General features: G+C 36.9%; 1 protein-coding gene across 1 annotated transcript; it reads right to left on the bottom strand.

The window, feature by feature from the left end:
* Positions 1-1,109: 1,109 nt before the first annotated feature.
* Positions 1,110-25,291, bottom strand: LOC109042613 (cytochrome P450 4g15). Its single transcript, XM_019059480.2, has 13 exons — positions 25,063-25,291; positions 20,462-20,673; positions 18,121-18,236; positions 16,764-16,854; positions 16,016-16,198; positions 15,378-15,447; positions 11,900-12,026; positions 7,224-7,434; positions 5,453-5,562; positions 4,656-4,724; positions 3,984-4,152; positions 3,280-3,465; positions 1,110-2,357 (listed from the first exon to the last, which is right to left on the bottom strand). Exons 1-13 carry the CDS (start codon positions 25,083-25,085, stop codon positions 2,161-2,163), a joined length of 1,764 nt encoding a protein of 587 aa, XP_018915025.2. The 5' UTR covers positions 25,086-25,291; the 3' UTR covers positions 1,110-2,160.
* Positions 25,292-27,075: the final 1,784 nt, after the last annotated feature.

Raw genomic sequence — 27,075 nt, forward strand, 5'->3', positions numbered from 1 at the left:
GTAATTTCTTGAAAACTTCCTTAATTTTTCTTCCATGTTACCGGAATATTCAGTATAAATTTCAAGTAATATTATTATAGTTTGTTCTTCCGCGAAAGAGAAAAAATGGGAGCAAACGTTTTGAAAAACCGCAAAGGAAATTCGTGGTTTCGCACTATAGCCATCGATGTTTACGTAAGAGATGCTTCAATTAGGTTATTTATACTAGGTACCTTTTTTTTTTTAAATATCTAGGTAGTAAAATAATGTTTGTCTAGTGTGCTATCGTCAAGTCCGTGGTCATTTTTTTTCGTCAAATTATAGCGCGATAATATCTCAGAAAAACTGTATTTTCTCAGACTAAAAATACGATTAATTTTCAGATTGAGCCAGATTGTCATTCATTGAGCGAGTATACATATGAAATGAGTCATATGCGACGATGGAGGAATGAAACTCAAGCTGGCTCTGAGTTGCGTCGACATAAAACCTAATCGCTCATACCTCTTACAATCTAAGAGATTCCCATGTAGACACCCTAAATATTTGACAATAGAATCCCCGGCAAAGATGTGTAATTTTCTGACCGCTTTCTCAGCCATCACGCCGGAGGGTCAGACACATTAAAATCAAATTATAATGAGATGACGATCAAAAGTTTATCGATCTGGGAATCCATGAATAGTTTCGAGAAATTAATTAACTTGCACGGTGCTGCAAGAATTTTTCTTCCAGTTTTGTTGGTTCGGACTGTATCGTTGTGCGTGAGAAGGTGATATAGGATTTGAATCGGTCTACAGTAAGGTAAGTTACACGCAAATGTTAATTTTGGATGGGGCGATTTTTTTAATTTTAAAAATCGCGAAGAACCCAGAATCGTTATCACCCGGTGATTTTAAAACGCATATATAGCATGAGTAAACCCCCGCTTAAAAGAAAGATTCTCAGATCACTTTGAATTGGATTTTTATCAGGAACAGTATTTTTACATGCCCATAGCAAATTGCGAGAGGAATCACAATAGAAACACATTATAAAACAATAAATTGACTGCACATTTTTTGAAGATTCGGATTCATTGGCTACCGCTTCAAAAATTGTTTTATCTGGGAGCACACGAAAAACACAGATATGTTACTCTTTTTTATTCTATATTATTTTCTTTATTTTTTCATTCGGTGCGTTGTGTCAATGCCATCGGTAGAGGACAAAGTGAGAAATTTTTGCACCATGAACAAACATACATTACAGGAGTTTACGTCAACAAAATAACAAACTTTAAATATTACACTTTCACTTAAATTATATTTTATATGTAAAAAATAAAAACTATTTTAAATATTATAACTATTGAGCACGAGAGGGTTGAGTGCTAACTGCATGACTTTAGTTATGAAACTTAAATTTTTCGAAGAAGAATGGAAAATGTGGCTTCGCGGATCAAATTTGCGTGGATTTAGCTAGAAATTTAAAATGCTCAAATGCAAGAATTTTTCTTCTTTTACCATATTTTTTTTCGAGATCGTTTAGTTCAAGGGAGAAAAATGTTAGCGAAAAAAGAATAAAGAAACATGGAGAGACATCAGAGCGTAAAACAAAGCAAAATCCATTCTTCGCTGAACGAATTAATTTTATTGTAGGACGGAACGGCCATGTACATAGTTATTCAGTCAAGATGAATCGGTGGATGTTTTTACCTACATACAAGATCAAAACAAAGTTGACTAAATAATCGGGTCGTGAACTGTATAAGTGGTTATTTCACATCAGCCGATTTTCTGTTTCCGATAACCGGATTCTTTTTTTTTCCAGCTAAATTGTCGATTACTTGTAAAGGACAAACTAAGTAGCACGGTCAAACATGGAATACAATACGTACACATGCTTCTTCTTTAAATTGATCTCTTAAGGGTTTCCAGCCAGAAATGACTGATGGAGAGAGCTCCAAGATTCATCTCCTAGGAGGTCTTAGAAGGGAATAATTTCTGAAAATCGAGGAAATTACACTTTTCAAAGTAAATTTCCATGTCATGTAGGTAGAGCCTAGGAAATTGGGACACCTCTGTGCGCTTCAAGTATGACTTAATAGACTCAATACACACCTAAAAGGTCGAGGAGACCTTAGTACATCAATTTTACAAACTAAATTGTAATCAAGATACAATAGGATAACTATAAAACCTAATTCGCTGTGGCCACCGTTGCAGGCTTTGGTTTCATCTTCCTGGGTTCTAATCGAATCATAAAACCGTCTGATCTCTTGAGGATGATGTCTGCTTGTAACTTCCAGTCCTTCTGTGGAATGTCACTGTAGACTTTATAATTTCTTAAAATAGTAGACAGTAATATTTTCAATTTCAGCATTGCGTATTTACGACCTGAAATCATAAAAATTGGAATTAAAATGACCCTCTTGGTCTTTTTTACCACCCCTTTTTGAATATATTACTATACTACATGCTCAAGACTCATGCAGGTATCCAAAATGTTATGAATTTATCTAAATCGCCTCATAGTTGGAATTATATTTAAAACTATTGTCCAAGTAGCAGAGATCCCGATAAATTTCAATTTGCTCAGAGAATGAATCGCGATTTTATCGACGTCAATTAATTGCAATATTGTCGGATAAAAAATTGCGATTTCATCGAATGAATTTGCAATAAATAGGCGATCTTATCAACGACTTCACATTGCAATGTTATCGAACAAAAGATCGCGAGAAATTGAGATAAAATTTCGATTTTATCAAACACGACTTTGTACAGATAAAATCGTCACAAGATAAAGGGCAATCGCTCAGATGTTGATGATCCTAGCGATTTTATCGCCAAAAAATTGTAAAAAAATGGCAACTTAATTTCAAATAATCGCGTTTTTTTTGTTGAAAAATCCTACATGAGTGGTCGGAGATCTCTATAGTAATACACACAAAGTAGGATAAGCATAATTTCCATTTATATTATACTTTTCCGTCTCATTACACACACAAAAAAAAAATCAACCGTGGAAAAGAAACTTTTGTCGTCACAACTCAAATTTTACTCTTCGCAATATGCCAATTCCTCAACACAACGGGTTATACTTGAAATTTACGGACGGTCACAAAACAAATCGTTAAATGCGGGGTTTCCGTCGTAATTATTCAAATCCCGGCGGATTCAGACCCTCTGACTTGCAGACAGTTCTGAGAGGGTGGCCAATTATCGATAGAAATTATTTTAAGGTAAAAATTAATGAATCTTACTATACCTCCAAAAAGTTCTCTCCCTCTTAGACTTAATGAACTTATGTACTCACCAACACAACTTCTTGGACCCGCGCTGAACGGCACGAAAGCGTAATAATGTCGGTTCGAAGTTTTCTCAGGCAGGAAGTTATCAGGGTCGAAGTGCTCAGGATTCGGATATATTTTTGGGTTTCTGTGTAATTTGAGGGTTCCGATGATAACAGTGCACTTTGCAGGGACGGACAGGTTTGTGGACTCTGAAATTTCAATAATTAAAAGTGAAAATTAGAAATTCCCAAAGATTCGATTAGAGAGATTCCCTCATGTACTCAACGATACATTCAGCAATCCATTTCCAAACAACATATGCTGCAATCAATTGCGTTTGCATGTAATAAATTATTGGTACCACATCGAGGTGTAATATGTTGCTTATCTACTAATTGAAGGAGCTTCTTTTATTGGTCAACAGTTATTTCATCTTTTGGGGATCTTTTATACTAGTATTTTAAAATCTAAGCTCCAAGTTTTGGTACCTCGCACCAACCTCGTCTGTTTCCTTTTCTATCTTTCTCCCTCCATTTCTCCAAATTTTTGGACGATGCATGTGCTCAATTATTTTTGAAAAGAATGCCCAGGTTGAACGAAAATAAGTCGTTGATAACAAAACCTTAGCATACTTATCATACTTCATACTACATCAAATAGTCATTTGCTTATCTCCCTTAGAAATCAATGATCGGCAAAACAGTTGTTTTGCGATAATTTGACTTACTTAGCTGGACTTCTTGTTGTAGCTCTCGTGCTATGATGGGCACTGGTGGGTACATCCTTAGAGTCTCCATGATACACCTTTCTAGGTATTTCATTTCCAACGTATCTTGGAACGTGCATGGTCTATCCGAGTCACCAAATATTTGCTCCAACTCTTCCACTACTTTCTCCTGCAGACAAAGAGCACGATATTGGAATTATTTGTATGCGAAGTGAATCTAGGGAGTCAGAATAATTTTTGTTACTACTTTTTTTACATTGGGTAGAGGAAGTCGCGAACTTAAGAACAGAAATGATTGAGCTACTCGGAACTAGAATTGTACATACTGTTTCATGGGAGGGGTTTAACCTTTTTTTTTACCAGTTCGTAAGATTCAACCAAGAAATGATGACTGTATAATGAGCAATCGTAATTATTCCATTAAATGGAACGCAGTGAGGAAAACTAAATTTAAATTGGAGTTTTCGAAGAGGCCAATGTATAAAATTGAAAATCCAGTGATAATTCCAGTGCAAATAAAAGGAGATTGAAATTTCTATTTTGGCAAAAGTGACCAATCTCATTACAAAAAATATGAATTTTGGTACTACAGAGACTCTGAATTCATCCTAAGTTCATTAATTGATGAGATAAAAAAAAGTCTATTAAATACGTGTATAGAATATTAATTACCTGGATATCTGGTCGTACGCCCATAATACATAAGAAGAAACTGCTTCCAGCAGCCGTCGTATCGTGACCCTAAAACATTCAGAAAAATTCTAATGACCACTTTAAATGTAGAAGTTTATAGGTCTATAAAGTCACAATCAAGTGAAAAAAATTTTACTGACAATTTTGCGCTTGTAGAATTGATAGGTATGTTTATTTGGGTGTCCTCTTCTAAGAAGGGGCCATTCTATTATTAGAAACACGTCGCCGGCGCCTTTGGACTTTTTTAGTCTATTTTAGCATGAAAGGATAACTCCTCATCGTGACCCCCCCCCCCCCCCCCAATTATTATTTCTCGTTCACCCACCAGAATTAATCGAGTTATTGTGGTATGATGCATTTTAATTATGGGCAAAACCTTCCTTGCAGAGAGTGACTTATCTAACATCGTTGATCTTTTTTTTGTTTTTTTTTTTTTTTAAGAATGTATGCAAGCCATCATCTTAGAGGAGTTTCAGAAGTATCATAATTTGATGCCTCTCATAATATTTTCATACCTACTTTACACGTAGGACTCGATGTACTTTGCCAGTTCATTGTTCTTCTACCTTTGGAGATGATATTAAACTTAGTGGCGATTATTGAAAGTTGGCAACTCTGTTTTTCCTCCATTAAAATTCATTAAAAATATCGATTTTAGGTAAAACAAGCTGCCTCACGAAGAACCGATTGTCTTACATAAATTAAATGGAGGAAAAATAGTGTTGCCAACTTTCAAGTATCGCCTCTGATTAAGCGCAACCAAAAAATAAACTTACCTCAAACATAATAGTATCAACTTGCTCTCGAACTTCCTTATCAGTTAAGACATTTCCATTATCCGCGCTTTCAATCAATAGATCTAAGAAGGCTTGGCGTTTTTTCTCTCCTGCAAAAATTTAATGAGGGTATTAAAATTAAAATGTGCAAGTTTCATGGTTGGGTAAAAATTTTCCGTTATACAGAAAACTTATTTCCTCACTCGAATGCAAAGTAAAATTTAAAAACTGAACTGACCAATCACATTCGATATGGGAATCGGATTGAGTCTATTTTCAGTGAAAAATCTCCCTCTCCTTTCCTTTGAACAATCTCCACTTTTCAAAAGGCGATATCTCGGTTAATTTTCAATGTAGAAAGTTGCTGTTTAGACAGATCTTCTCATTTTTAGCTGATCAACAAGAATCAAGCATCAAAATACGAATCTGTGACCAGTACAACCGACAAATTATTGGGTACTCAATGCCCACCCTTTAAAAACCTATACCACTCTGAGATCAACCCAACTCAAAACCCAAGTTTTCCAAATGAACATCATTTTTCATTATTTCATCACTAGAAGCTTTCTGACCTCCTAAATTTTATTTTTGGCACAACTTGTCACACAGATCTAATTCCTTGATTTTTGCGGCTACCTATACTGCCGTTCTGAGGAAGAACGCCGTATGAGCCTTCTGGGGTTGCTGTATCTCCTTCAATAAATAACGAATTTACCGGGGAAATTATTAAACTTTTTCTTTGACGAATCTCTCAGACAATTTTGCCCGCAATTTTATCTAAAATATTTGAAAACTTCAAGGAGAAATGGACGTATTTCCGCCAAACGGAACTATGTGCATTATGGTGAGAGCCATGTTATGCATGTATTCTTAAGGGTCTCAGGGTTCGTGTCTTAATGCACATAGTTCCGTTTGGCAGAAATACGTCCAAATGAGCACAACATTCCTTTAAAAAAAAAATATATTTATGTTTTATCCGGAGAAACTTGGCAACTCTCGAATGCTCATACGACGTTTTTCCTTAGCACGGCAGTATAGGAAATAATAGTAACTCAATGAACCCGCTCTATTTAAATTAACTCATGGGGTTACTTGAAACGGGCCTAACGCTCTCCGGGGGTTGGGCCGCGTGGCGACTAGGGGTCGCAGCCCACTAGATGTAAATATCTCCTGAGATGTAAATATCCGATTGCAATGAGGGTACCTCCTTAATAAATTGAACGTCTCTATCCCTTCTTTCTGCTGTATTTCGCTATCTTCAAACAGACACAAAGGGATCTGAAATTTAAGTATGTACTTCAATTTCCAACAGTCTGATTAGAAATTAATAAACACAAGGAAAATATTTAATAACCATTAGTAAGAGAGAAGAAGAGATAGAAGAATATATATGGACCGCGTTAAACAGAAAGGAACCAAGCCACATCAGCTATTGCCAAATTTAATTGGGCAATTTAATTTTTTACATGAAAACTGTTATGCGGATTTTCGTGCAAATTTTGGTAAATATTCTGCATGGTACAGAGCAAATTCCTTAAAATTTTCAAAGAAATCTGAACAAACGTTCTCTCGTAAAAAATTTAATTGCAATAGCTGATGTGGCTTGGCTCCTTTCTGTTACACTCTGTCCATATAATAACCATTAGTAGGAGAGAAGAAGAGATAGAAGAATATATATAATAGCCATAAGTAAGAGAGAAGAAGAGGCAGAGGAACTTAATGATATGTAAGTGCAGTACTAATAAAACATGTATTGATATATTGTGCATACCAATGTCTTCATCCACGTCCAGATCGTCCTTAAGCCCAGATGACTGTCCAAACGATAATCCTTTTACCGTGTCGGTGACCTCTTTTTCCTTGGTTGCCGGCTCAGATTTTTGAGGAGCTGCTTCGGTAGTTTTGGTCTTGTCTCCCGCGTTTCCACTTTCCAGAGCAGCCTGTTTGTTTTCCAAGAAAGCTGCTTTCTTCTTTGCCATAACCTAAAAATCGGAAATGTAGCTGTAAATTTATTCGAGCGGTTTATTTTCCATGTAAATTTATTACTATTACTGCCTTCTTTAGAGGTGTAAATGGCCTTAGATGCTAAAGCACCGCTTTAAAATAAAATTATTTTACTACTACTACTACTACTACTACTACTACTACTACTACTACTACTACTACTACTACTACATTCCTTTTTACTCATTATGTACCTGTAAGTATAATTTTTTTTAGAAGTCTCGTGGGGTTTGGAAAGTATTTAATTTTAGAGCCTGTTTGGTTTCCATAAAACCATGCAGTGAAATTCGCTCCGTGAGAGTGGAATTACATCTACATACAAAGTCGATTCCTCAAAAAGAGTATAAATTGGACCGAGTTTAACAGAAAGGGACCAAGCCACAACAGCTATTGCCAAGTTTAACTGGGCAATTAAATTTTTTACGAGAAAACGTTTGTTCGGATTTCTCTGAGAAGTTTAAGGAATTTGCTTTGTACCATGGAGAATTTTCACTGAAATTTGCACGAAAATCCGTACTACCGTTTTCATGTAAAAAATTAAATTGCCCAATTAAATTTGGCAATTCTACCCCGCGCTCATGTCACTCAGGTTGTTCGGGAGCACAATTGAGGAGCTTTTCGGGAGAAGGGCACATACTGGAAAACGCGTAGTGATAAGCCATATTTAAAAATTTTATTATTGATTTCTGAGAACTGATGGCAACTTACATCGGAAGTCTCACACTTAGACCAACATTTATACACCCTGGAATGAATAATGATCATTGATAAAGCTTCAACTTCTTTTAGCGTGCGGAATTTTTGAAAATTTTCCGTCATGTGCCCGTTTTCCAGAAATAGACCGGTGGTCATATAATAAGTTTCGGCTTTCGAAGTTGGACTTTTCAGCCATGAACAAGTTGCTAAACCCAAATGAAGTTCATCAATCTCTTCCGTATGATAAAAAAGAAAAGAAAAACAAGTTGGTTTTTGCAATCGCTAGCGATAGCAATATTCGTCATGGGAACTTTTGCTTCTGGGATATGAAAATGTTAAGGTACAGTTCGTTTGTAGTATCTTCAGAATTGAAGGGGCTATGTAATTTTGTGTCGACATCTCTTTTTTAACAATTTTAATTTTTTTTCTTTGCATACAAGAAAGCTGTTATTTACCAATTATTTATTTTCGTTGGATTATGTATGGTTTTTGGAAGTTAACGCATTTAACTTTCAGTTTCGTTTTTTCGGCGTAAAGTATGATATTTTTACTCTACGCATATGCCCGAATACGCATCATAAGTGACCTATGTGCTTCCTAAGTTGCCATTTTTTTCATTCAAATAGATGTAACTGAAATGTTAGATGTGTACTACCTATACTACTTTCATGTCATTGCTTTATTTATTTATTTATTTATTTACTTTTTGCGTAGGTATAAATTGTTATTTTTTGCTGAATTTTGGAGAAAATATTGCTTTAAGAACGTGGAATGTAAATTAATTGTATTGAAAAAAGAAAATACCATCATTAATTTGGGCGAACAGAGAAAATATACATCAATATTTGGGTCAACATCTCCCTGATTATATGAAGGATGAAGATATTAGTATTTCTGTATCAAAAAACTTAGCTTTTGTCTTCAGAGATACAATGACTCTAGTCCCAGTCAATTTGTTTTATTGAAAAAACAAAAAAACAAAAAATAAATAAAAAAAAAACAACTGAAATGTTAGACATACTATTTTCATGTCTTTCTATTTGTATCAATAGGTACTTTTTGCTTAACTTACGAACGTTGAATGCAAATTAACTTTATTGAAAAAAGAAAATAACGTCATTAATTTGGGGGAACATGTGGCTGATTATATGAAGGAGGTATATTCCAGTATTTATGTTTAACATATTAACTCACGAGAAAATGTTCGTACATTTATCATCTAGTATTAATTATTTTTTGATGATTAGTCTAAAACATTCAATACAACCATTAAAAAGTAACACCCATCGTCGGATATCGAACTCCCGATTGCCTATTGCCCGCTCCTTTTCATAAAACTGTGACGCCTAAGTCAACCAGGCTATCACGGCTCCGCGGCTGATGGTGTAAAAATAGCATACAAAAGACTCTGACGGTGGGCGGGGCTTATCACAAGAGTTGTTTTCGACGCTTTGTAGCTCCCGGGATATGAAAGAAATGAGCTAAGCGCCTCTCTCTGTGAGACATTGTTTACCTATGCTATCATGTGTCTCAAGGTTCATCTCACCATGCATTTGCTATCGCGGCAGTAAGCTGAGGCAATATTTCTGTATTCATGGATTAAATCCATCAATCGAGTTCTGATTTTGGCTCATATATCCGTAACGGGTCCTCCAGAACAATTTTCCGCCTTGTACGATGGTTATTATTTCCTTATATCTATGTTTAAAATTTGAGGTGGGATAATGGCGGCTTCTCAAGAGCAACGAGGTAGACAATCTTTTGCACCAACGAACAGAAAACTGATGGCGAAAAATAGCCAATGAAAACCTCCTAAAAAAAAGAATTTGCCTAAAAACGGAACTTCGTGGTTCTGCGCAGATTTACCAGTCAGACACGACATCTCAAGGTGGAAAAAAACTCGCTGAAAGCGAATTTTAGAAATCAACACAACTTGACGTACCTAGAGACATGATTGGCTAAAAAATACAACGGTTTTTGATACATCGGAAAATCAACCAAAAATCGGAGACTGGGCGAAACGCTCAAGGTCGCAGAGGTATAGGGAATCCCATAGCGAAAGCAACGGAACGATTCTAATATCATGGGGAACTCCGTTCCCATGACAATAATCTTATGTGCCAAAAGTATTTCCCACCCGCCCGTTGGGACCGCGCGCTATCTCCGGAATGTTGCTTCAGCCGAGCTACTTCATGAAGCATAGTGATTTGCGGCCAGCTCTGTTACCATTGGTTAACCGCAGTTTCCCAGAAGAGGGCACCTATGCTATGGTCCTTCTTCCAGGAGTATCCTATGAACTCTAACTTAGCCACACAAGACTGATCTCTTGACACCAAAAGTTGCTTAATTAAGCTGGAACTCGGGGGGGTATTCATACAGTAGAATACAAAAAAACCATTTCTGCAATTTCCTAAAAACTCCTCCATAGGCAAGGAGGTGACATGAAATCCAGAATGAAGGAAAATCTGGAATTTTTGGAGGTAAAATGGCTTCGAGATTTTTTACAATATTGGAATCACGGTGTTGCAATTTCGTAGCTATGGAAACTCATTAGGATTTTTTCGTCGTTTTATAAAATTAGATTTTTCAATTTTTAAAGCAGGGAGATTATGATCATGAGTCAAGATATTGTCCTCAGAAATCGTTCTTAGGATTAAACATGCGCTCTCTCCTGGTTTAATTTTCCCCTTTTTCCTCATCTTTCAACTTCTATCCGGTCTTCTTTCTCTCTCTGTTGTTTCCATTTTAGCCCGACGGATCACCAGGGATCTGAAACCGTCATGTTGAAAAATTCGTCGCATTCCAAACAAAGGAAAGTAACTAAATTCCATATTCCATGGGTGCAAAATTTTGGGGGAAAAAATTACATTTTTATAATAATATACGTGTCCAATCCTACCAAAAACTTTGCCGATGTTTGCGTGTACTCCATATTTAAATTATTGGTATTTTTATTTAGAAACACCCAACAGTATTCTTATAAAAAACTTTTTGAATGGGAAATTTTGGAACGCTAAAATTTGATTACGTTCTTCGTGTGGACAAGGATAAGATGAGATTATATAACTGCAAGGTGAAAAAAATCACGTGTAGTTTTCAGTTTTCGGTGACAAGATATTTTGAAAATCAGAGAATATTCAGGTATAAAAAAAGAAATGTTTGCCGTTAATGATTTAGTACTTGAATAAAAAATCGTATAGTCAGTGCCAAAAAAACAAAAGACGTAAACCTATCGTTTTCCTTGTGAAGTTATCAGATGAGAAAGGCGCAACAATAAAGCAGACAGGTGTCATATCGATTGTCTCTAGCCTGGCATCAGAGTTAAATTTTGATTCCGATCACTTTACCTTTTGAATATGTAATTTTCATATTTTGCTTTATGCGCTTTTCAAGAGAACTTAGTGAGATAGACAGGTGCAGACTTAGCAGGGTGGGTATAGGTTTTTTATTCTTTAGCAATCACATATGTTAATTATAGTATGACGTAATTGCCATGCAACACTCCGACCGATAAATGCATATATTATCCGAGTGTTTCATTTGTAATCAATAGATAAAATGCGGGCTAGTTTTTCATCTTCTGTAAGTGCCCTAGATTATGCCAACTTATAATTTAAGTATACGTAGAAAGATTAATAAGGATGAGTTTCACTACAGCGAAGCCGGAAAATGAGAAAAGTCGGGAGACTCTAAATGCTGCGATCTATATTTTTGTTACGAATAAAAATAAAATACTGTGTAGCTTACGTTAATTGTTAATCCATGGACGAAGTCCAGTAATTTGACTTGTTCTTTTGCATACTTGGTCATGTTGAAGAGGAAATCTGGTCGCATCCAAACTTTTGTGTGTCGCAAATGAAGAATATCGCACAACCTGAAATGAATAAGTACTTTTACTATTTATGGAGGCACAAGGTTAATTTTTTTAAGCGTGTCTCTTGTTCATTTTGACGCACACATTCGAAGGGAATACAACCAATTTTAGATCCACTTTTCATGGACGACATTTATTTTTTTAAGGGTCTTGATTAAGAATCTTTATCTGTCTGAGTAGTATACGTACACAGAGACAAAATAACACTCGGGAATGTTCTTGAATTCATTCTTAAGATTAAAAACGCTCCCTTTCGTTCGTATGGTTTTTTTCCCTGTCATTTTACCTTGTTTTTCCACTTTTTTCCGGTCCTCGCCCTCTATCCCCAGGTTCAATTTTAGCTGTCATTAAAAAAAAATAGTTAGTAGTAGTCAGTAGTTTAGTTCCAAAATGTCAATCGATGATTGTTAAGTTGCGGGTGTCGAATGCTTGGTTGGTTGTACGTAATTTTGAGGGTGATTTTTTACCTGGTTAGAGCAACATTTTTGGTCGGAGTGAAACTTTGAGACGAAATGAAAGTTACATTCATATTTTACCACTCTGAACTCGGCCCCAGGCGAGGTCGTAGACATTTTCCAATATTTGTACCTAACCGATACCGGTGCCGTGCTGCACAAGCGGATATTCCAGTTTGTGCAACTGCGCTTAAAAAAGAGGCGGGAGTGCCAAATTCATTTTGATATTAAAGAGAGGTAATGGCAATATAATTGGTTTTTCGAGTTAGATACCGTTCTCAAACCTGAGTCCATGAAGGAATTGAAGATCGATACCGGATTTGCGCTATAATAAACTAGTTGGGGCGAAACACGTGATACAATTATTTCAACTTCAAAGCTGGTGAAATTGTATAACTTCAAAAATGGAGGAGAACTTGGTCTCCTTTTTGCTGACTCGGAGACTTTAACGCAGGGGTAAAACAGTTAGATGGAGCTAAACGCGTGATACAACTATTTCAACTTTCGAGTAGGTAAAATTGTATATCTTCAAAAATGAGGGAGAACTTGGTCTTTTTTTCGCTGCCTGAGAGACTTTAACGCAGGGGTAGAAAAGTTAGATGGAGTGAAGCACGTGCATTACATGGTTTTGTTAGTTTTTTTCTTTGATTGTTTGTCAGATTTCATCTAAAACATAAAACCTGAGCAGAGGTATGCGAAATTACAACCAGAGAAACACATTTTTTTACTTGCGCGATCGATGTACGACGAAGGAACAATTGTACACGGGAAAAAAAAACAGCACGAGGATGTCGGGTGTTACGCGCTTTTCCAGTTAATTGTAGCTGTACCCCGATTAATTAAGGATGTGCCCCAATTATATAGGTTACTAACCCAAATGTTGCGGTACTACCTTAATTGATTAGGAATATCCATATCATCCAAAAAATTGAGATAGTACAACGATTTTAGGAGATAATCCCTAATTTTTTTTCCTGTCTATATTTCACGTTAAGGCGTTGTAAATTATGATAACGTCAGGTACTTTGGAGAGGGGGAGTCCAAAAGTTTTTGACTTGTACCAAAAATCACTAAATAGGTGCTCAACAAGGGATATGGGGGAAGGAGTGTCAAAAACCGGGAGTATTGCTTGACGTCAATTGTAGACGGATGTTTGTCAGTTGAAGTGTAATGAATTCATTACACATCGACAGAGAGAGACAAGAAAAACACGTAATTCAGTTGAAGCATCATTTGCGAAAAGATCACTTGGCGCCGCGAAGAGCGGCTAGATTGATTTTGCATATCCTGGAGTATTTGTGCACCTAATTTGGTTATGATCCGATAATTCTGCGAAAAATTCTTACGAAAAATGTGCACCACGGAAAGACCAAATTGATGCGTGTGAACACAATGCAGCACATTCCGCATTAGAGAAGTGTGTGGTTAAACCACCGCTCATCTCCGCCAGCATTCCAACGCACCAGGTACTGATTATGACAGCTTAGCCCAAAAGCATCTTGAATAGCATAATTATCTCACTAATTGTACGCATCATAAAATTACTGTTCAGTATTACGAATTGTAGTTGGTTCAAATCCGCCGTTCCTTGTAAAAAGAACTCCCGTCCTACCTTCCATGTATACTGTTCTTGAACTGTATTTGATTGAGATTTCACGAACATCTCCCTTTTCTGAAGGATATATCGATAGTGAAACTGCAAAAATGCGTATCTCCGTTTGCGGCATCGCAGACTCCCTGTCATACTTTATTTCCTATGTGGAAAACTACTCAATGTTATTTTTTGAACATTTTAGGGATTTTTCATCTTTTCATGAAGAATTTTCTATGAAAACTTCGAGTCATGATGTTGAATCGCGGCCTCCTTTTAAGAGATAAAAGTTAGAGATAAGATTGTGAAACACCGCTACCGAGTTACGCATTTCTTGCATAGGCGGATCCAGCAATATAGCAACACCGGATTTCCTCCATTTAAACCTATGTTAAATAATCGACTCTTGTCCGAAAACTTGGCCCCTCCGGGAATCGATATATTTCCATAGGTTTAAATGGAGAAAAAACAATGTTGCCAATTTTCTGGGTCCGCTAATGATTTCTTGTAGTTTCATACCGTTGATGCGTCATGATAACACATAAAATTTGTTACAAAATACCAATTCCTCCTTGAAAATTTTAATTGGATTTTCTCAAAACATGGCTTTGGGACGAGAAGTCTATTTGCGTTTAATACTTACACTTGCAACCTTTCGCGGGAAATATTAGTACCCCTCTTTGTCCGCGCGCGCTTCTTTCATTCTTGCAAGGCCGCGCTGAGGATGAAGTTGATTATATCGGTAATAAAATCCTGTCCGTTTATACATTGAAGATTAGCTGAAAAGCTGTTGCCGAGTTTTTGAGCCGCGACGTTGTGTTGCCACTGTAGTAGCTTAAAGCTGAGCCAGATAAGCAAAAATACAAGACGCGGATAATTGTTGTTTTACTACACGTCGTAACTACTCAATTATCTCATTATTTTCTGTACTAGCAGCTGCTCTAGCTCAGATGATATTTTAATGGGTGTGAATTTTAGAGATCTACTTATACTTTTAGGTTTCGCTTGACCTGTTTTTTTTCAATGGCATTTGACCACTCAATTTAAGTGGTTCGCATTTTTTTAAAGGCGTGAATTTTATGGGAGCTTCGTGGGAGACTAGGTGGGATGAGGCATACTTTGATGGAGTTTGATGATGGGTATCTGCACTTTCGAACGCAGTTTAATTTTGTTTGACTTAACTTTCGTACATTGTTATGCATCTTTAAAAATTTGAGCGCTACATTTCGATCGGAGACAGGTCTTAAGGTCTAGGCACAATAAGAGCAGAATTTGTTTTGTTTTACTTTAAAAGTGCACACTTACTTCATAACAGCCGCAGCGTATTCAAAACCACTGGCTTCTTGCGTTCCCTTATCAACGCCCATGGCAGTTTCTGAAAGAAAAATTTGAAATGTGTATACAGGATTAATTCAATTATTATTAGGAGAATTTTCAAGGCAAAAGCAGAACTATTTGCTTAGCAGATGGCGTTGTGCTGCTTTTCACCTCACTGAAGAGTTAAATCGATCCTTAACAGCTATGTGTTACAATTGACAAACCTACGAGACTGCTGCAAGTCAACTTGTTTCAAATACAGTGAAATACATGCAAACTTTAAAATTAAACTCATACATTTATTTTATACAAGAAAAAAGTAGGAAAGTCGTCACAACCAACGGCTATTTAAGGATGCGCCAGCTACCGCAGTAGCTGACGAATTTTTTACCAGCCGCCGGCTGTGACGACTAATTTATTTTGTTCCGCGTATTTTTTTCTACAAGTCGGATCATAAAGACAATATGCGTCCGCAATATTAATGTTATAGCATATATCGATTTATCAAACATTTTAATTTTTTTTATAAAAATTTTAATTTTATCTTTAAAATCACACAATGAGGTGTTGTCTCGCTGCGAGCGTTTATCTTAATATTATCGTTTCTAACTCAAATTCAAACTTACCCAACAAAATTTCTACCGTAGCCTCGCTCATATAATGGTGGACGTCGAATGCTTTCGTGCCTTCTTTCCTCATTTTTTCCACCGCCAGTCTGCTGTTAGTATTGAATAGACCCATGAACGATTTTAATACATTCAAATGAAAAGTTGGTGCAATTAACTTCCTGTGAGCTCGCCAGGTTTCACCTGGAAGTTGAATAATTCGGAATGTTAGGAGAACATTTTGTTTTCACATTCATGAAAAAGTAGGAATGAACCCTGCTTTCGAGATAAGCAGGGTTCATAAATTTTACATCATTGCCTTAGTGTGTCTCAATGTTGAGAGGGTCTTAAGGCAAAATACATCCATCATTAGTATTCAGTTCAAAGATAGGGCTATATTATTCAGTGGTGGGACGTGAATGATCGGAATATCGATATTTCTCCATTTGAAGCTATGGTGAAGAATCGATCATTAAGGTGATCGTTGTGATCGATCCTTCTCCATAGGTTTCAGTGGCAGATCAATCGATATATCGCAAAGCACGCCACGCCACTGATATTATTGCTTCCGAATTTCGCCCTACCTACGTAGCGACGTTTTGGTAAGAGCAGGAATATCGTTTTTGTTTGTCTGCTTTTACATTTTAAAATAACGAAACCTGATTAAGTGTTCAGAGAAAGTGTATAATCGATTTTTATTCAATGTCACGATGTCACAACTTTAAAATTTACTTTAGCTTTACAAGTCTCATGATACAGTTTTTCCTACCTGTGCTAATGAGCAGACCATTTCCAAGCCAGGGCTGGAAAAATCTGTATTCTGGAGCTTTGTCGATGTAAACACTGCTGCTCAAAATGATCTGTAAAACAAGCAAAAAAGTTCGCATGTGCAAATTCTTCTCATCAGCAAAAGAACAGTAATTCTTTTTTGACTTTGGATCTATAGAAATCCTTAATCAGAGGCCGTTTATAAACTTTGTAACACTTTAGGGGGGGGGGGGGGCCTGCGTTACACGGGGGAGAGGGAAAAGTTCAGGGATGCTTCGCGTAACGCTGAAATTGGAAAGTAGCACCGATCAAGGACAAAGGAAGTGGGCCGGGGGGGTCTAACCCCCCAGATATCTCACTCCAAATGTGAAGGATTTCGCTAGGAAACAGCGTGAGATATCTTTCATCTTGGAGATTGTAACTAAATCAATTTTATGGTGAGCTCAAAATTGCTCCTAAGACGACTCAAGTTTTTCCAAATGTTCCAAAATTTCAATTTTTTTCTTATTTCTGTCAACGCTAAAAACCTTGTAAAATTTTTAACGATTAGCCGAATATTTATGCACTGGGTCTCTTCAGGTGATGAAAGGTAAGTTTTAAATATGCGCTGTAAAGAAAAAAGAGAGAGTGTTTCACTGATATAACACTTTGCTTGTTTTGCTTTTTAAGAAAAAACTAGTTTTACATATCCCAGTGCTCCACAGACTTAGTTTGAAAACTTCACGTCGAACTGCATATCGGGCGTTGTTTCCATAGCCCGGAAATGATGCAATACGTCATCGATCCATTAAATTGTCCTGATAAATGCCAGATGACAACAAATAAGCGGTGTCGCATAAATATTCAAATTTGTGTGTACTTTTTTATAGCTAATGTAAAACTCTTGGCTACAAACTGCCGCGTAGTTCCCGACACTCCCTAATACGATTATAAATTGGACGTAGTTCTACCAAACAGACCTATGTGGAAGTGAGAAATATGGGGTGTGCTCGTTAGTCTCTGGCCGTAAGAGTGAATGAGAATAATAAAGCGCCAGTGACGTTAGCGACGATGACGGGAGCAACGCCGCCCGGCAACGTGGTCTTTAACTCATGAGCCCTGCCCATAAGGCTCTCTTGCCATGCCCGCGGCTCATGAGTTCCGCACTCAGCTGCGCATCGTCTCTTTGATAGAATGCAATATCCCGCTTTTCCAATTCTTCAAAAGGAACCACGCACACTTTTACATTGCTTCTTATCCAGATTGCTAGAGCACACCCCACATTTCTCATCGCCACATAGGTCTCTTTGGTAGAAATACGTCCAATTTAAAATACGAGCAAATATTCGATCAATGCTGAAATTTGGAAGTGAGCTTACCTCGACGTCCCGCGGGTCAGTCAAGAAGACGATGAGCCGGGGACCGATCCATAATTTCGCGGGTGCACCATCTTTGGCGTACTCGAAGCTTTTCACATAGATATTCTCGAATATTTCTGTAACCAGACAAAATTTCAGGAAATTACAATAGTGGAAGAAATCTTACGATTAGTAGAATTTCATACAGGATTTATAAAATGTCCAAATAGGCGATAGGATACATTCGAGTATGATAATTCGCAATTTTAGTCAATAATGTATTCTTAGTCGATTTTAAATTTTAGAACGGGTGTCACTAAAAAATAATCATTGCTTCGCAGGCTGCTAAAAACAACTCAGTGTGGTTGAAATGGCATTTATTATAGTATATTTGATACCGCGCAAAAACAAGGTGTAAACAAATTAATTACGTTTCGCAATAAAGACATTTGCATAATATTTACTCGCTATCAGCATTTACGATGTAAAATTCACAATAAATACGATTGTAATAATCATTTCAATGGTAAATAAGATTATATTTAGGTTCGCGTGTAAAATTTGAACATCATTCTAAGTTATACCGTTATACTTGAAATTCGTAAAAATTGCCCTTTTTATTTGTGTAGGATTCCTGAAACCTCCCTTAATCATAGCGTAAACCATATCGATGGCCACAGTGCAATACCAGGTATCTCCGTCCGCAACGTTACAGACTTCTCGTCGTAATTTATTTTTCCTTCGCTAAACTAGTCAACGTAATTTCTTGAAAACTTCCTTGATTTTTCTTCTCCGTTTGCGGAATATGCTGTAAAGACAGCTATTAAGTTGACTTGTTTCCCCTCCCAGAAATAAAATAAAAACGGAAATTTTGAAACATCACAAGAGAGATACGTGGTTTTGCACTTTGGGCATCGATGTGGGGCCTCCTAAAAGGAAGGATCTGTCTCGGGAACGACTATGATTTTGACGTACTTCTGCGGAACGGAACCAGAGACAGGTGGGAAAGAAGGGGTCTTCTCGTTAGTCCATTGACGGATCCAGCAAATTGACCACACTGTTTTTCTCTATTTAAACCTATGGAAATAAATCGATTCTTGGAGGAGCCAGGTACTCCGACAAGACTCGATTATTTAACACGTGTTTAAATGGAGGAAAGCCAGTGTTGCCAAATTGCGGAATGCGCCTCTTGATGGAGGGCCGTAAGTATGAATGGGAATTTTAAACCGCCAGTGACGTCAAAGGCTACGACGGAGCCGACGCGCAACGATGCGACAACGCATTAACTCATGAGCCCTGTCCACAATGCTCTTTAGCCATGCCCACGGCTCATGAGTGCCGCATATAGTTGGTTCTTAGTTCCGTCCGAGTGTGGAAATCAGTGGAGTGGCGTGCTTTGCTATATATCGAATGATCGGCCATTTAAACCTATGGAAAAGGATCGATAAGCAGGGTGTTCACAGCGAACACCTTAATGATCAATTCTTTAACATTAGTTTAAACGACATAACAATCGATAAATCGCAATTCACGCCACGCCACTGGTTGAAATCCAACTTTTCCATTTCTCCGCAAAGGGTATCACACCGACTTTTACATTGTTTCTTATGCAGCTTGCTAGAGCATACCCCATCATTCTAATTCGTATGTAGTAGAGTCCCATTAGAGAGAGTTGAGACAACGCGGCTCATGGATGACACAAACGGGAATAAAGATTACACAAATCGGACGTTTTTTGTAATCTTTGATCAAACCATTCCCAAATTCTTGTCCCCCTCTCCAATTCCATTTGTTCCTTGCTGTACCCCCAAATCCCCGGTCCTTTCCAGTTTATAATTTTTGCAATTGGTGAAAATGTATATAATCTTTGTTCCTATTTATGACTCTGTGAAGGCCTGAAATACGCGCGGGAACCAATCAGAAATGGATTCGCATTGTCTCTACTCATAGAGAAAAAAAAGGAGGTGTTTGCATTTCGGGCATCTTGGAATTTTTTTGATGACGTAGGTCGGCACAACGATTTTTATCATCGATTTTCTTGGAAATGGTGTAATTTATGGAAAAAAAGTCATCCTACAAAAGTGCTTGAAATTATATCATGAGTTGACTTAAGCAAAAAATTGGACATTATGACCCGTTTTTCATTTGCAATCGGTCAAAATGTAATCTTTATTCCTGTTTATGACACTGTGAAGGCCTGAAACACGGGAACCAATCAGAAGTTAATTCGCATTGTCTTTACTTTCGTATAAAGGGACTCTCGTTTACAGTTCCGTTTAGCACAAATGCGACCCTTGAAATATATAATATAACTTTATACTACTTAACTAAAAATGTATGAAACAGTAGGTAGTGAACTCACTGTTGGAGTCGCCCATGAACTCGTAGGCGTTGCCGATGAGTGGAAGCCCCTTGGGTCCCGGAATTTCAGCAGCCAGCTCGTAGAGCCGTTTACGGCACATCCTGAAGTAGGCATACCATAGGGCGGCGATCGGGATCAAGAGGTAGAAAAAGGCATTCGTCACCGAGAAAAGTGACGACGGAGTCAAAATCGGCTCGACCACGGTCGACATCCTGAAACCAAACGAGGGTGCACCAAAAAAATTACTTTTTGAGTTTTTGGTGAGAGTGTGGGGGGGGGTGTAAACAATTCAAAAAAAGTTCTAAGAACCTACAGAATCAAAACCCTGAATTTCTACTTTTTAAGACTTATTCGAGAAGAGCGAGAAGAGCTGAAATGTTGGCATTCTTTCGCGTAATCCCTCAAAAAAAAAGTCTGAAATTATGCGAGAATGAAAGAGGGGGTTTTTAAAATTTCGATTTTTTTTTAAAAATTTCATCGACGATGATATTTCCAAATATCAAGCATGTTTTCGAATCTATAACGTTTCCTTGCTGTTAGCTCGTGTTTTTCGTGGAGTTTAGCGCCTCTATGGGTCGAAACGTTCCTGAATTGACTCTGGACATTCAAATTTTTAAGTCAAATATTCAGGAGGAGCAGACTCTCCTTTGCTGAAACGGATTTCAAAAACGGATTTCGGAAATTTGAATGTCTGACTGTTGTTCTTCAGAACTTGCGCCATGATAAACTATATGCATCCGCACACGACAGAGTTCGTATAACTTATTTTTCAGGATTGCACATTTTCTGGGGTTAAAGCCCATTGCAATCATTTTCCCCCAGCAAACCCTATTCCCTCGAGCTAGGCTTGAACAATTTGACTTCACGCTCAAGGGTTCAATCCGGAACTCTCTGACTCATAGTCTGAGGCGCCACACTCCTGGGAAAACCTCGGATAACATACTAGTTTCTTAATGGTGTGCTAGGTGTGAAAAATTAAAATCTTTTACGTGATTTTTACCGGATTTTAAAAAGCATCTAAATCAATTAAAACTGATAAACTGGTTCATCACAAACCACTCTTTGCTTCGTTCCGGGTAAGCAAGAATGCGGATATCAATGTCCTCTCAAAACGTTTGAGCAATTAATTAATTGAAGTTTGAGATCTGATTATTCTATTCCTGTTTTTAATTCATAATCGCTCCTCGGTGGGATAACTACTGCATTGTCCATTGCTGCCGATTTTGTTGTCTGTTGCGACAGGGAATCTCACGAGTTGAAGAATTCACCGCTGTTCATCTACGGAGTCACTGTCGAAATTAACGCCCGCGATTTGAAACCTTGAATCACTCCGAACAATGACTAGATTCATCGGTTTATGTTAATATTTTTTGTTAACTAAGGTTTTTTGCTCGTCGTCGATATCTAATAAAAAAGTGCGTGGTGTTTTTTACGCATAGAGGCTGGTTATCGGTGTGGAAATCATGGAAAATTTTTTATTACCGCATAACAAGCGGTCTCCTCGCGGAAAAGTAATTCAGGCTGCGGCACCAAAGACCTCCCGAAGAAGATCTCCGTCACGATCGCGTGCCAAGTAAACACGCTAATTGCTACTCCGCGCCATGCTGCCTATCCGCGGAAATATTTCCATTTTCATAAACAAAAATCTATGAAACTGTTTTCTTAACTTAACGGAGTTTCCTACGTTCTCAATAAAAAAAAAAAAAAAAAAAAAAAAAAAAAAAAAAAAAAAAAAAAAATTGACGAGAGCAGCTATTTATTAATATCCGCAATTTGATGGAGTCTCTGAGGTAGGATTTCAAACAAGTCAGAAAAACTTAAAATAGAAAAATAGAAAAAACAACCCTGTTGATTCATTAATTGAATTGGAACTAGTCTTATAATGTCAGTAAACGTTCGGAGGTTAAAACGTCGCATGTCCTAATTATATCCCGAAGCATTTATATCTTATAATAATCATATAGGCTATTCGAAAAAAAATGACCCGATAAATGTTTACACACAACTGAACCAACAATGAGTCAAACAGACAAAAGTAAAGTCACGTCGATATCGATCCGCAAAAAAGCGGGTTGAAGTAGTAATTTAATGTTATAAATAAAGTTGTCCTATCAATTTCATTCGAATAAGACGTTGTCAACGAAAACTAACATTTTTTTTTTTTTTTTTTTTTTTGTTTGTTTATTAATCCAAATGTAATATAACCTAGGAGTGGAAAATAAACTAATGGCAGATGGTCACTTTTTAAGTAAAAGGTACCTTTCTAGATTTGTATAGATTATAAATCCTATAACATTTGTTTTAAGTTATGTTTAGATTGCGTTTAAGTTTAGCGCAATTTTCGCATTTAAAATATTCCTTTTTTCCTTTAAATGTTTAAAAATAAAAATATGCGATTAGTTCAGCTCAATAGTATTAAAAGGTATTAGATTATGTCACATGATTACTTTCTATTCAAGTCAGTAGAATTTTAAAAATATCTAACGATCAAAAATTTTCAATATGCAATTTGATAGAGTCTTTGAGGTACTATTTCAAACAAGTCAGAAGAAACTAAAATAGAGAGAGAGAAAAAAAAACACTGTTGATTCTTGAAGGATTTCATGAATGAATTGGAACTGGTCTAATAATGTCATTAAACGTCTGGAGGTTAAAACGTCGCACGTCCTAATTATATCCCGAAGCATTTATATTTTGTGATAATCGAATGTCGCACAAAAATGTAGGAATTTTACAGCTGATGAAAAACAGAATTAATTGAAACTTAACACCATTGATAATAATCTCAAGTAATGAATGAATTGACCAGTAGACAAAGTGCGAATTCTTGCATTCTGATACATAGTTCTTAACCATTTCACCTAAAATACGATTTTTGCAACAAAAATTCCTGAAATCAACACCTTACCGAGGTACTTATTAATGTTTATATTTCACATTAGTTACTGAAAATTCGAATTGCTCCAAGAAAAACAATAATCTACTTGAAGCAAATAGCTCATTACAATTTTTTGGCAAGTCTTTTATCAAGCAATGTTCCTTCCGCACTTTTTGTTGTTCAAAGTTGTAACAACGTGCAACTGTTAAGCAGATGCACCGAGATTAAGGTTGCCAAATTTTCACGCAGAATCATAACAAGATACTGTCACGGAAACGTTCAATGCGCGATTTGACTGCCGTGAACTTTTGTTTTTTCATGAGCGAAATGTTTGAATTTGCGCGTCAAGAAACATTGAATATCTTAGTTAGGAGTTAATTTTAGTAATTTCCGTTGAGTGAGTCTTGTTCTACGTGAAATTTTGATGATGAAACACGTATAAAAAGGCATGAATTTGTACCTTGCCTACTGGTCCATTGATATGGGGGAATTCGAAAAGGCATGCCAGGCTAAACAACATGAAGAGGAGGTATTTTCATAAAGGATTTTTTACAAAATTTGTTGAAGATTTTCTGTGATGAGACTGAATTATTATAGAAACATCCCCCATCAATTTCCAAATCTTTAATTTTTTTTAAAACAGAAACAAAACAAGCAAACAAACTCTTTCAGAATGTGCGCTTAATCGGAGCATTGGAATAAGAGGCATGATGCCGACACTTCGTAAATTATTAAAATGAACTTTCTATTGCACGCGGAATAAATGCTATTATTCTCTTTTCCCCAAGCTATACGTTTTGGCTAACTCACCCTGATATGAAGTTTAGCGCTACCATTGCTCATATGTGTAAGGGTACATATAGTAATCGTGTCCTGAAAGAAAATGTTTTCTGAAGAGCCAAAGTTTCTGGAACGTTGAATTTTACTAATGAACGGTCGTTTAAGTTTTACCAAAACAAACTGTAAAAGTCTTTTAAATTTTCTCTTTTTGTAGAACCAACCCGTGAAGCAAATTTGAGATCCTTTATCGCTGAATTCAATAAAGTGTCATTTTTTCTTAGCGCACGCATTTACCTACTTTTAGGCTTACTTCAATGAGCTGGATCATTCAAATTTACCCGTGAGATAACAAAATTCATTGATCTTTTGATCGTTTTTACGGAAAGAATTTAGAAATGACGAAGTGTTTCATCCACTTTCATATAATGCGAGCAAATTTAATTTTATTTAAATCCTTTTTTGTTGGTGTGAGTAAAATTTAGTTTTGTAAAGTCGTCTAAATTCAGCGAGGACATATCTCAAACTCGAAGAAGAGTGAATACCCGTTCTTAAAAAAATAGTTCCGAAAAAGTTTCAACCTAAATTTCGGCAGTTAACACTCGAAATGTGAAGAAATAAGAGAACTTTTTAAAAACTTTTGAGGACAACTTTGAAGCCGGAAATATTTTATTTTTTATTTATTTATCTCGTTAAATAAAATTTGGAATTTTTATCTTAAATCTGAAATATATATAATGTTTTATAAAAGCAAACAAAAAATTTAAAAAATAAAAAAAATAACCAGATCAAAAAAATTAAATAAAAATTAACCGAATATGAATTTTCTTTCGACAAATTTGAAAATCAATACTTTAGAATACCTCCGTTGGACAAAACACTATGAGAGAGAAAAAATCCATTTGCTCCACTGAAAATAGAGTAGAAAAACACTATAACAACATACCCGCAAATTAGGAACTCGAGCATAGCGGTGGAGGAGTGTGCACTTGGGTGAAATCAGGGAGTGAACTGATGGGCGTTCGCGAAAATTGGGATTATGTTTGTTCTCCCCGGAATAAAGCTCAATGGGCTGCATCAGGGAGGCATGGAAATCTACCCGGAATGAGTTGGACCACTAGAGAGAGACAGAGCGACGAGTCACCTATAGCCATCCACACCTAAAGTTATAATCGCATACTAATCAGTAGGGTGCTTTTATTTTATTGGATGTTGACATTGATCTAATGCCAACCGTTGATGCAGCGCGCTTCGCCACCGCGCCGCGCCGCACAGTTGAACGAGTTAATCGGAGAAATTGGACAAACTTTAAGCTTATTGGAAGCTTAATATCTCCGTCGGCACAGAACGTAGAGGTCCAAAAGTGGTTTCATTGGTTCTCTCGTAAAATCACCTTTAAGCAAGACCCTTTAAGATTTAAATTTTGACAAAATAAACATCGAAATTTTTGGTTTTAGTAAAAACTTGATGTCTGTCTTCTCCTAGTGGATCCGTCTATTGTGCGCCGCCCCGCTTGTTTCATGGAAATAATTAGTTAGGAGCAGGAAGCACGAAGAGCTCCGGCAAGCTCACTCGGCAAAAACCAAAGATTTACATATGAGATCCATCTCAGTTAAACGGTTCTTCTTTATCAGGGCAGTGCTCGTGAGAATTTTACTATCAGCGTTACAGTGGCGCTATTGCTGCATAGACTAGGTTGCCGTTTCGAGTTTGGTCCGTAGAGACTTCATTCTGGAAAACTAAACGGTGGAGTGCGGGGGAAGGGGGTTTTTGGGGTGTTTTTTTGTTTTTTGTTTCTTTTTTTTTTCGTGTCGCACCAGGTGGTTTAAAATTTCCAAGGAGACACCCAGATCCGTAAAAACGTTTTGCCTAACAACAAAACTGCACATGAAAAATTTGGAAGAAATTTGGAAGAGCTTAGTGAAACTAAAAAAAGTATTATTGAATGACATATTTCCTGTGTTGCTTTGCTGTTGATTAAACCTAGTGTTCTTATACATAAATTTTTTAGTTCAAAAAGTGTTATACTCAAAAATAATGACAATGGACCACTAGACAAGGTACGAATTTCAGCATTCTGATACATGTTTCTGCACCAAAATTTCAGGAAAAACACGATGCGCACAACGAAAATTACCGAAATCAACTCCTTCCGAAGATATTTAATGATTCTTGGTGCGTGAATTGAAACCAGCCGCTCATGAAAACTCAATGCTCTACGTGATTCACATCGCGCGCTAAACGTTGTCATGAACGTCTCTGCGATAAAACAATCTGGCAACCTCAATCTTGACACTTTTTCTCAGCTATAGCAAATTACTTATAGTTTGAAAAACACATGGTGGGAAATGAACATTGCTCGATTGAGAAGCTTGCTGAAACCGTTGTGGTGCGCGATTTGACTCGCGTAGAGCTTTGAGTTTCTTGTGAGCGGGCAGTGCAAATTTCTTTAACCAATGTGAAATAAAAATGTTAATATCTCTGTTAATATCTGTTAATAAATGTTAATATCTAGAGTTGGTTCCAGTAATTTTTGTTGCGCGAATCGTGTTCTACGTGAAATTCTGGTTAAGACGATACATGTATCAAAATGCTTAAATGTGCACCTTCTCTATTGGTCCATTCTTTTTGATTGCGAAAAAGTGGTACGCTCACACGCATATTTTTATTAAGCGTGCCAGTAGGGCTCGCTTTTTGAAATCACGCGGATGTACAATAGTACAGCACACAGATCAACCAATGCTATTCAACGGGTCGTCCAAATACTTTTTTCCTCGCACCCGTTTCTTTGTCTTTGAACCATTACACTGTCAAGCCCTGATGGTCTTTTACCAAAAAATCTAATGAACTGCTAATTGGAAACCCTTGAGAACATTTTTCTGTCAAAACCGTATTATTCAATTTGACAGAAACCTCATAGGAGCTCTCTTACGCTCGGAGGACTCAACTCTAGAACCTT

Source organism: Bemisia tabaci, chromosome 4 (genome assembly GCF_918797505.1).
Source record: "Bemisia tabaci chromosome 4, PGI_BMITA_v3".
Classification (NCBI taxonomy): Eukaryota; Metazoa; Arthropoda; class Insecta; order Hemiptera; family Aleyrodidae; genus Bemisia; species Bemisia tabaci.

Excerpts from the sequence above, each read along its gene's own strand:
- LOC109042613 (XM_019059480.2), bottom strand. The coding sequence starts at position 25,085 with ATGCTCGAGTTCCTAATTTGCGG. Across the intron at positions 16,855-18,120 it reads CTGACCCGCGGGACGTCGAG|ATCATTTTGAGCAGCAGTGT; the intron begins GTAAGCTCACTT and ends CTTGTTTTACAG. Across the intron at positions 3,466-3,983 it reads ACAACAAGAAGTCCAGCTAA|AGTCCACAAACCTGTCCGTC; the intron begins GTAAGTCAAATT and ends TTGAAATTTCAG.